General features: G+C 36.9%; 1 protein-coding gene across 3 annotated transcripts; it reads left to right on the top strand.

Moving 5' to 3' along the window:
- Positions 1–254: 254 nt before the first annotated feature.
- On the top strand, positions 255–11,689 carry LOC114260337 (histidine kinase 2). Of its 3 annotated transcripts, none has more exons than XM_028200426.2 (14): positions 255–1,674; positions 3,817–4,089; positions 5,154–5,594; positions 5,792–6,067; positions 6,216–6,385; positions 6,534–6,746; positions 7,607–7,793; positions 7,945–7,996; positions 8,087–8,316; positions 8,442–8,540; positions 8,674–9,338; positions 9,632–10,138; positions 10,439–10,873; positions 11,412–11,689. In XM_028200426.2, the coding sequence occupies exons 1-13, from the start codon at positions 1,285–1,287 to the stop codon at positions 10,686–10,688; spliced, it is 3,753 nt and encodes a 1,250-aa protein (XP_028056227.2). In that variant the 5' UTR covers positions 255–1,284; the 3' UTR covers positions 10,689–10,873; positions 11,412–11,689. The 3 variants fall into 3 exon arrangements, with proteins under 3 accessions (XP_028056227.2, XP_028056235.2, XP_082740144.1); XM_028200434.2 differs by having other exon boundaries at positions 263–1,674; positions 5,157–5,594; XM_082884018.1 differs by having other exon boundaries at positions 576–1,674; positions 3,809–4,089; positions 5,157–5,594.
- Positions 11,690–11,904: the final 215 nt, after the last annotated feature.

An 11,904-nucleotide genomic window follows, 5' to 3' on the forward strand; every position in this document is an offset into this window, starting at 1 on the left:
ACTGCACGCACTGCCGTCCCACGACAACCCATTTCTCTCTCTCTCTCTCTCTCTCTCTCTCTCTCAATATATATATATATATATATATATCAACAATGATTCATCCCACTAAAAACATCACCACTAATAGCACTAATGCATTAAAAAAGTAAAAAAAAAAAAAAAAAGCACAACTCCAAGACCAAAACATCACATCAAAAATGGCGAGACCCACTGCCACCTAATTAGTGGGAGCACTAATTAGTGCTCCTAAGCATTTTTCATATATATATATCCGTATATCTGCAAACCAGCAGAAAACAAATACCCATCTTTAATCTCTGGATGGTTCGGTCTCTTTCAAGGGCTTCGAAAAGCAAAAAGAAACTAGGAAGAGAAACAGAGAATGAGAAAAAATAAAAATAAAAATAAAGAATTGTGGTTGTTATTATTATTTTTATTTATTTGGGTGATTCTTTCTGATCTTTTTGTTTTTGTTTGCTTTTTCTCAACCTTCCCTACTTGATGATGAGGTAATAATGTACCCAACCTCAACAACATATGCTTAACACCAAACTAGAGAGAGAAAAAGGGGAGGGAGGGAGAGAGAGAGAAAGGAACCTCTTTTTCTCTCACATTCTGATCATTGATTCCAGTTGGGTTGGGCTGGCTGTGAGACACCTCTCTCCATGATGAACTTTTTTTTATCAGAAAAGTTTTGGTCTTGATTCTCCTTTCGGCTCTACAGAGGTGTGTGCGAGATAGAGAGAACCAGATGTGGGAAAATAGGACCATTTTTTTCTGTCTCATTAATGATTCCATCAGAGTTTGCCAAAATGGCAACTGGGTATGAACCAGCTTGTCTCTTTTGGCATGATTTGCTTTCCCTTGTGACCTCCAAGCCAAAAGAGGTGACTTTGATGGGTTTCTGTGCTTTGCCAGAGTGAAAGAGGAAAGGGACATAGCAATATAGGCATTGAATCTGTATACAGAGATCAAAGAGATTGAAGAGGTGGGAGCACTGTATTCATCGTTTGGTGAGTAATTGAAGCTTAGTTTGCTGAGGAATCAACTGGGTTTCTTGCAACTTCTCATTTTTGTTCAACATTCCTAGTTGGGTTCTCTTAAATTGCGCCTTTGGTTAGTCTTGTGAGCTGGGTTTCTCAAGGAATCAACAGGGTAGCAAACTGTTCTGATCTTCTTGTTCATTCTTCCCGGTAGATGTCTCATACTGGTTTGATTTTGTTGAATTTTGAGAGCTGGACTGGCTGACAAACCGACTGGTATCACTGAGGTCTATATTTAATGACTTTTTCTGTTGTGTCTGGGGTTTCTCTCAACCTTTCCAGGCTCTTTTTAAGGATATGTAGGTGGGTTCTTGTTAAGATGTCTTTGAATTGCAAGCTCTCTGGCTCCAATGGCAAATTGTCAACCAATTTCAAGGTGAAGAAGGCAAAGGAACCCTTGCATGGATCTAATTGTGTCTGGAAGTGGAATGGGCTGTTTCTGTTTGTGTGCCTTTTGGGTGTCATCATTGGGTCCATTTGGTTCTTTTCTGGTTTGAATGATGGGGCATTGAGGAGGAGGGAGGAGAGTCTAGTTTGTCAATCCAAAGCTAGGGTTTTGCTAGAGCAGTTCAATGTCAGCAAGGACCAACTTCATGCTTTGGCTTCTTTGTTCTCTGAATCAGATCAGGTGCTGTCTTTATACCCCTTAAACTTGTTCCCATATATCTTGGATTTGCATCTTAATAGCTCAAAATTTATTTTTTTAGTTTTGGTTGCTTGGTTTGTACCCTGAAGTAGTTGCTCTTGATAACTGTTTTATGGTAATTAATATACTTGTTTTGGTTAGGAAGTTGACTGAACAAGAAAATTGGTGCAGAACAGGATTTCACTTGTTTCCTGCTAGATCTTCTAGCAAAAAAAATGACTCTTGACCATTTTCAATTTGGACCACGTTGAGAAATAATAAGAAATTGAAATAAGGCTGCTAATGTATGGAAGTTGTTAAGTGAAGCTATGAATTGGTTTCCTATAAAGTTAATGTTCTTTTTATTTTCTCCGCCATTTTTTCTTGTTTGAAATTTCAATGATAGATAATTGAAACAGGGGATTTTTCCCACGTCTAGCTCTTGAAATGAAATCTTCCTTACTAAAGCTTGGTTGGTTCAACTGAATATGATTGTCTATGATCTAAATCAAGTGTTTGATTGAATAATATGAATCTAAGTCAATAGTGTGGGTTTTTCCTCATTATCTTTGAAGTTCCCAGTCTGTTGTAAATTCTTTGGGATTTGGAGGCATCAGAATAATATACATAACATGATTTAATGACTTGCTAATGAAATTTCAGTTTGTAACACTAACAGTGTGTTTGTTCTTGCTGCCAAAATAATTAAACTGATTCATAAACATTTATTTTTCATGTTTGTTTTCCTTTGGTTATGCTTTTCACAATTCTTGGATTTTTGACGCTACATTACCAACCATATGCCATTTCTGAGTAGCTCAAACCTTTGAGGTGGACTCAAAGTCAAATCTGTTCCACAAAAGTGAATAGTATTTCTTGTTATTATTCTTCAATAATTAGTAATTAAGTGCAAAACTTTATATTCCAGTTGATGGAAGTGGCAATATTTTTTCCTTTTTGAGAATTCAATGGCTGGATATTCAAGCAATATTAATGTAGAAGTAGAATGCATAAAGTTATGAAAACTGGGTGCTGAAGTAGGTCTTAGCAGATTAGAAGCTCTAATTTGAACACATTGTACATACTCAAAAGTCCTTTGTGTCAAGCAATTTAGAAAAAATGTCTTCGTACTCTATATATGTTATAAAACTTTCTTAAAACAGACCCCCCTGTAACAAAACTGGATTCTCTGGGCACTAAGTATGAGCCACTCTGGACCATGTGGGTTAGACTACCCCATTCCTGAACCCCTGCTAATGAAATGGGCTTTATCAATGGAATACAATATTCACAAGTAGAACCTGATAAAATATATTTCTTACTAAATGCCGCCTTCTCAGAGATATAGGAAAGGAAAAAGCCAAGTCTTTACCCTTTTTCCCTCTAATTCCATGGTTGCACTTCCAGTGATAAATCCATTCAGAAGCTGTGGAACTGACTCTGATGTCCAGTAAAATGAGCTAGGAAGCACAAATATGGGACACAACGATTAAAAAAAAATTAGGATAGGGACATGCTGGGGTTAGGCCAAAAAAAAAAAAAAAAAAATTTTATTTTCTATGTATATGGATATAAATTTAGAGCATAGAGATATAAGAGGCACCAATGTGTATGTGGGTATATTTTTGTTTTTTTCCACTTTACATCCCCCCTCCTCCTCTTTGTTTCCATATATTTTACTTTGATCCCAAATCAACTTTCTAAATTTATTAAAACCCACAAAAGGTGCCCCAGGGCATGTCCAAAAATAGGACACTTGTGTCCTTGAAATCTTCCCAATGTGTCATGCAACCCCCCAATGTGTCCAAAAATGTCCAAAAATTAGGTCCCCAATGTGTCCCCCCCCCCCCCCCCCCCCAAAAAAAAAAAAAAAAAAAAAAAACATGCATTTTGGAGTGTCTGTGTTTTCTAGGAAGTGGGTCATGTACTTTCTTCTGGTTTCTGATTTTTATTGAAGAGGTGGCTTATGCAAAAATTTCCTGATCCTTAATTTCCTTATACAGAGACAGATTGCAGAAAAAGTTGCAACTGTTAGAAAAATAAAAGATTGACATTCAGTAAAGTTTACATCTTATTTTATTATTATTTATTTATTTATTTTTGAAATTCTTGTATATGACCTAATTTTTCTTCTTAGTCTTGCAGGTTATGTCCTTGAAATGTACCAAAACACTGGGGTATAAAATGTTGCCAAGTAATGTAGCCTATGATCTGAAGGTGCTGTGCTCAGAAAAGGCGGAATTTGGAAACCAGCATGGCATAGTTGCTGAAAATGTAGAATTTTTCGACCAATGCCCGGTTCAAGATGAGAACATTCCCAGGAAGCTGGGCCTGTCCTTGCAGGAGACTCAGTTTCTATCATTTGCTTCACATTCTATGTCTTCATCATTTTCATCATATCATCAGAACATTGAAGAGGTAAAGATGTGTCATGGGACTCTGCAATGCGCCTTTTTGTGTTTTGTTTTAGTTGGATATGTTTAATTTTGGCTTTACAAGCTTAGAATCTTCCAATTTCAAATTATTATGCTTGTTTCTTGCGAAATTTCTTTGGATGCCTACTGAATAAAATATGTAGATTATACCTACCAGAAATAAGGAGAGTGATGTTTAAGGTTACTAAGCGCAAATAGTGTTAAGCTAACTTAATATACATTGTTGGGCATATTTTATAACAGTTTAAGTTTTTGGCACAATTGGTGTTCTAACGTGGTATTGAAGTCCCATTGGGTCCTAGGTTTAAGTCAAGTCTTGTAATCTGTATTTATTCCTCATTCATGTTTGTGTACGATGTTCAGTTTGATTTGTTTGTTCATTTTTTGGCCTCTCCAAATGGGAGACGGGTTTGCGGGATTAGGTGGCTTGAAATACACCATTAGGTGCATTTTGTAATAGTTTTAAACTTTGTGGGATAATTGGTACACAGCATTGGTGTCAAAACTTTAGTTCTAAGAGGCATTGGCTTCAAGCCTCTCAATTTGCAATTTTTTTTCCATGGTTCGCATGCTTGATTGTTTGAATGTCATTTGCTTGTTTGTTTGTCTGTCCATGTGCAAGATGGGGCTGCACATGATGAAGGGTGTTTATTTATTTATTTTGGTCGGTATCCGGCCCACTGGACTGAATATTCCGGGGGACCAATTGCTTGACATATATTGTTGGGCCTATCTCTTAATCGATTAAGTTTTCAGGACAATTGTTGATTTAACTAATAGACCATTTATACTATTAAGCATGTTGTATATGGAGTGCCATAGGATGACTTAGACTGTAGAAATTTATCCTGGTTATCAATTTTGAGAGTGGAATACACAAAGTCAGATCATTCTCATAGAACTAGATAAATCTCCATTGTTTGGCTATTTGGTTTCTTTGATGGTTTGACCAAAGAAATTTACAAAAGCCATGAGTGATTGACAAATTTCTTATTGGTTTCTTTTATGGTTTGGTTTTGGTTTTGGTTTTTGTTTTGGTTTGATCAGAAGACAAGGGCCCTGTGGGACATTTCAAAGAACTGTGAAAGTTCTTTTTCCTGTTTGGTGAAAGGATGTTGGTGGGCTCTTTTTGTAGTGGTTGTTGGCTGCTTAATCTCTCATTTACATGAAAAATGGCGGGTAAATCAAAAGCAAAAACTGTTTCATCACCAGCAACAGCATGCACAGTGTTCTTCAAGAAGTGCTGGGAAGTGGAGGACAACTCTCCTTGGTTTGTTTGTCGCCTTTGGGGTGGCTGGATCCTATTGCTTATTTTCGCACTTAAACAAGGATATAGTTTTGAGGAGGAAAGAAACACTTGCCAACATGTGTGACGAGCGAGCCCGGATGCTTCAGGATCAGTTCAATGTGAGCATGAATCATGTTCATGCACTGGCTATCCTTGTCTCCACATTTCACCATGGAAAACAACCTTCCGCTATTGATCAGGTAATGTTCTCATCACTGTCTATTACCTTTTTACTTTTCAAGCATGTCCTGTCTGATAACTTGATATACATTGTTGGTCCTATTTCCTAACAACTTGAGATTTTGAGACAATTGGTGACTTAATAGTCCAAGAGTCTATAAACCATCTATAATTGTGGCAATGATTTTGACCTTGATAATTCTCTTTTAATCCACAGAAAACATTTGGAGAATATACTGAGAGAACCGCTTTTGAGAGACCACTTACAAGTGGAGTTGCCTATGCTTTGAGAGTTATTCACTCAGAAAGGGATCAATTTGAGAAGCAGCATGGATGGACAATAAAGAAAATGGAAACAGAGGATCAAACTCTAGTCCAAGACTGTATCCCCGAAAATTTAGATCCTTCACCCCCTCAAGATGAATATGCACCTGTAATTTTCTCTCAAGAAACTGTTTCGCATATTGTATCCATTGATATGATGTCTGGAAAGGTGCGTTTTATTTATCTTATGGGCTTTGTCATTTCTGTTATTTTTGTTGATCGCATTTCTTCCTCAGTAATCTAATGATTTCAATTTTACTTCTAGTAAACCTGTGCTTAACTGTAAGCAATCAAAATGTTTTTTCTTTGTTATATAGGAAGATCGTGAAAACATTTTGCGAGCAAGGGCATCGGGAAAGGGAGTCCTGACATCTCCTTTCAAGTTACTGAAATCCAATCACCTGGGTGTTGTACTTACTTTTGCTGTATACAACATTCACCTCCATCCGGATGCTACACCAGAGCAACGTATTAATGCTACTGTGGGGTAAATTAATCTCCTTGAAATTTTTTGGTTTCTTGCATAAAACCCATGAATGAAGTATTTCATAGAATTGGAATTATCTGTATTTTGTTGCCCTATTTGATTAGATTTTTTACTTTTTTTTTTATTCTGTGGCTTTGCTTCTTGAAAGGTATCTAGGTGCATCTTATGATGTCCCATCACTGGTGGAGAAGCTTCTACTCCAGCTTGCTAGTAAGCAGACTATTGTTGTTAATGTTTATGACACAACCAGCAAAATTGCACCAATCAATATGTATGGTACTGATGTTGTTGACACGGGTCTATTGCACATTAGCAGCCTTGATTTTGGTGATCCAGCTCGGAAGCATGAGATGCATTGCAGGTCAGCTGTCACTCATGGTCAGAAAAATAATGCAATAAAAAAGAATTTTTAAACAATGCTAAACAGTGTGTAGTGAACAATAAAATTATGAGAAATTAAAATTAGCGTGTAAAATAGAAGGGCATAGGAAAACAACAGAAAGGAGGAAATATCTGACTTACAGGATTGAGGGATGTGTAGTCATTGTTTCTCTCCATGTGAAGATACTAATGAAGTGCAAAGCTCCAAGATACAATCCAAGGCCCCGTTTGTTTTGGGAGATAGAATGGACGGGATTGATAGTGAGGGGATTAATAATGAAGAATTGTTAATTTATTTTTATATAAAATAATAAAATAAATAAAAAAATATAAAAAAATAAACATTATATTTAAAAAAAAATTCTCAATATATAAAAAATAAAAAAAATAAAAAAATTTCTAATCCCCACACTATTTTTCTAATACCATCTCTACCTCTTCCTTACCAATCCCCCTTCCTCCTCCTTACTAATATCAAGGAATTACTAATCCCTTCCATATCTCTCAAAACAAACACTCCACTCTCAATCCCCTCCTTACTATCAAACTCAATCCCCTCCCCATAACCCCAAACAAACGGAGCCCAAGTGTTCACTACCTTCCTTGTCCAGTGTTGACGCCCACTAGGAGGATATTAATTAGTCACAAACCAAAGTTGCCCATAAAATCAAGAAGCTATATTTAATAGTTGAAAAACTCTCTCAATATTACTTTGCACGTAATAATTTTAAAACCAATAAATTGTTAACAGTCAAATATTAAAACATTAAACAATATTTTGTTTTTATTAAAATTCTCCAACCCATATTCCAAGTTCAGATTGTTTGCTTTTCACTGCAGGTTCAAGCAGAAACCATGTCCTCCTTGGACTGCAATAACGGCATCAGTGGGAGTTCTTGTTATCACTTTGCTTCTCGGTCATATTTTTTTTGCAGCCATAACCAGAATTGAAAAAGTGGAGCATGATTATCATGAAATGATGAAGCTCAAACACCGTGCTGAAGCTGCAGATGTTGCAAAATCTCAGGTGCATTTCATTTTTGGTAGAAATGATAGGGTCGATAGACAATTCCATACTATCATCAATTATACCAGAATCACATCTTTTCTTTTCCTTTGTTGTTTCCATCATTAGATTCTTGCTATATCCTTTAACCACAGTTTTCTTTGTCTTGTAGTTTCTTGCAACGGTTTCCCATGAAATCAGGACTCCAATGAATGGTGTTTTAGGTGATTAAAAAGTCCTTCAGATTCACATGCACTATATTACTTATCTTCAAAAAAACATTTAACTGAATACAGATTCAAACTCAAATACAGGTATGCTGCAAATGCTAATGGACACAGATCTTGATGCAACCCAACTGGATTATGCCCAGACTGCTCATGCTAGCGGGAAAGATCTGATATCTTTGATAAATGAGGTTCTTGATCAAGCTAAGATAGAATCGGGCAGGCTTGAGCTTGAAGCTGTACCTTTTGTTGTGCGTTCTGAACTTGATAATGTTTTATCACTTTTCTCAGGCAGATCGCATGAAAAAGGGATTGAGGTAATGGCATTCATACGTATATGTGTATATATATTTGGTCTAGGTTAATTTTTATTGGTGTTGCTGGAACTTGAAATGCTTTCTTATGTGAACTTGGTCATTTGTGTTCCTATGGGTGAGAGAAGTTGGCCATTTATGTCTCCGATCAAGTGCCTGAAGTTGTTAATGGTGATCCTGGACGGTTCCGGCAGATAATTACTAACCTTGTTGGAAATTCAGTCAAGGTTGGTCATCTTCCAAAGTTTCTATGCTTATGTTTTTTTGGGAAATGAAGGTGCGGGAAAAGTACTTTTTTGTGTGCATATCTTCAGTTCTCTAATTTATGACCTTTTTATTTTATTTTATTTTGAATTGCAGTTCACTAGCGACAAAGGCCATATATTTGTCTCAGTACATCTGGCGGATGAAGTGAGGGCCCCACTTGATGTTAGGGATGAAGTACTGAGACAGAGCTTAACCTTAGTTCAAGACTGGTCGAAGAACGTTTATAACACATTGAGTGGATTCCCCGTGGTTGACAGATGGAAAAGTTGGAAGAATTTTAAAAGTGCCAGTGGCACGGAGTTGGAGGAAACTGGAAGGATCAAATTGTTAGTAACAGTTGAGGATACTGGGGTGGGAATTCCTGGAGATGCTCAAGACCGTATTTTCACGCCCTTTATGCAGGCTGACAGTTCCACTTCACGAACGTATGGTGGGACTGGTATAGGGTTGAGCATTAGCAAGCGCTTGGTGGATCTTATGGGCGGAGATATTGGGTTTGTGAGTGAACCGGGCATAGGCAGTACTTTTTCATTTACAGCAACATTTACCGAAGGAGAAACAAGTTCTTTGGATTCAAAACGGCAGCATTATGATCCTGCTGTCTCAGAGTTCCGGGGACTGAGAGCGTTGGTGGTTGATGATAAAAGCATCAGAGCTGAGGTTACAAGATATCATCTTAAAATATTGGGGATATCCACAGATATAGCTCTCAGTCTGGATTCGGCATATGCTTATCTATCTAGTAACTCTAATTCAAGGTAAGGTCCTTTTTAGTGATTTACTGAGCATATTTGTTGAAAAGGTTACAGTGGCTTCAAGTGATAAACAGACTAATTGAAGATTTAGGATCTTATTGTCTTTCTTCCAATTACCAATTATCTTTATCACTTTGATTAATGAAAGTATTGTTGTATTATCACAAAAATGATGATAATAAAATGTTGACTATGTAGTTGATGTCTAAAATTTTGGAATTATGGATAGTTTTCAATGGTAATCATGGAGTTAGTTTTCTATCCTGCTGATAATTGTGTTGGTTATAATCTTGCAGCGTATCATCACATTTTGCCATGGTTCTTGTTGACAAAGATGTTTGGGGGAAGGAGACTAGTCATTCATTCCATTGTCTCCTCAAAGAGCTCAGGTCAAGTGGCAGAACAGAAGTCCCTGAAAGCCAGGTGAAAGTATTTCTATTGACAACCTCTGTAAGCCATACAGAGCGCAGTGAACTCAAATCGGATGGTTTAGTAGATAATGTGCTAACGAAACCTCTTCGAGTAAGCATTTTGAGTTCGTGCTTCCAAGAAGTGCTTGGGATTGGCAAGAAGAGGCAACTAAATAGAGGGAAACCGCCTACTCTTGGAAACCTACTTAGGAACAAGCGAATCTTGGTGGTAGACGACAACAGTGTGAACAGAAGAGTCGGAGAAGGTGCTCTAAAGAAGTACGGTGCAATTGTTACCTGTGTAGATAGCGGGAAAGCTGCTTTAGCGATGCTTAAGCCACCCCACAACTTTGATGCCTGTTTCATGGATCTCCAAATGCCAGAAATGGATGGGTAATTAACTTGTCTTTGTTTTAAAATTTGTGATTTCCCTTGGTTATCATTGCAAATGATGCCATTGTAAGTCCTGTTTGTTGCAGCTTATGGAGCTGCTTATAGCTTTTTTTATTTTGAAAATATTTGGTGTAACTTCTGCTTATAACTTTTGAGGTAGAAATAGCTTGTATAAGTTGCAAAAAAGCTGATTATTAGAATGCAGGGAAACGTGTGTTTTTAGTTTTCAGCTTGCAAGCATCTGCACCATATCTTCACTTTTTTTTATGGCAATAATAATCTTCACCTTTAATCGTGTAGGTTTGAAGCTACAAAGAAAATTCGTAGTATAGAGTGCAAGGTTAATGAAAGAATCGAATCTGGTGAAGCATCAATTGATATGTTTGGAAATGTGGCCCACTGGCACACACCAATATTAGCAATGACGGCTGATGTGATTCAAGCTACTAATGAGCGCTGCATGAAGTGTGGTATGGATGGTTACGTGGCCAAGCCCTTCGAAGAAGAGCAGCTGTATTCAGCAGTAGCAAAATTCTTGGAGTCTGGTTGATTGAACCGGAAGGTGATTAATGCAGCAACAATTGTTTGTTGGTGACCCACCCAAGTGTTTAATCCGAACCATTTTCGGATTAAAGACCAAAGCAACTTGGACATCCTGCTACTGACATCCTCCGCTGCTGTGAGGCATCATGACAGATGCTTCCCGTCTGCATTCTTTTCGCCTTTCCTTATGTGGTAATTGCTTATCGTTCTTGTCTGCATTCTTTTTGCCTTTTCTTCTTTTTGATTCCATGTTCTGTAAGAGGCACGAACACTTCTAAGAAGATAGCTTCTTGTGTCTGAAACACGATATGATACTCATCGGATACTTCCCAAGTCATAACACATTACAATTTTGAATAAAATAATTTACAAACCAACGACAAAACAAAAACAATGTGAATTTATACCTATTAGCCTTGTTTAGACTTTCAAAATTATTCTCTTTGACTTGAATATTCATATATATGACATATAATAAATGTATATAATTATACATTTTGCACATATTTTCACATGTTGCGTCTTAAATTTTTCAAAAAATTTCTTGTTAGCGTGTATGTGTTCTTGCTTCAGCTTCTTAGTCTCTTGAAGTGCTTTCCTTCTTTCTGAACCTCTCCATTTTTTGGGAGAATGGTAACAAACTTCAAATTTTTTTATTTGGAGGAACTTTCAATTTAGTCGTGGATGTTAATGACATTTTTTTGTTTTTTGATTTTTTGGTTTTTTCCAGGAATGCGCTTACGATCATGACAATTGGATTATTATGCAAAGACCGGTAGGGGGAGAAATTAACAACGTTTACACAGTTTGTCATCCATTCTACATTACACGATCATTTGTTGACGACTCAATAATAGAGACGGTGAAAACTTTTTGTACATAACCCCTTCTATTTGATGTATCTTATAGCTCTATATTCTTTCATTTAGGTTTAGGCATAACAAAGTGTAATGGTTATTGAATATCCCGGTGAAATGAAAGATTTATCTACCATCTTCTTGAGATTTATGTGGGAAGTGTGTGAGCAGTGTGATAGATCAAATATTCATTTTTGACAGTAAATCGTCTCTGAGTTCATTTCTAGCTGCATCTGGGGGGTGGTATAACATAATACCGATGATGGGATGATATTCAGAAGAGAAGTAAAGTTGTATAGAAGAACATTTGTGTTGTTGCTGAAACCCTAGTTGTGACTTAGTTGCTATGAAGCACGGATACTCCGA

The sequence above is a fragment of the Camellia sinensis genome, chromosome 8 (assembly GCF_055761805.1).
Source record: "Camellia sinensis isolate YWXY chromosome 8, ASM5576180v1, whole genome shotgun sequence".
Classification (NCBI taxonomy): Eukaryota; Viridiplantae; Streptophyta; class Magnoliopsida; order Ericales; family Theaceae; genus Camellia; species Camellia sinensis.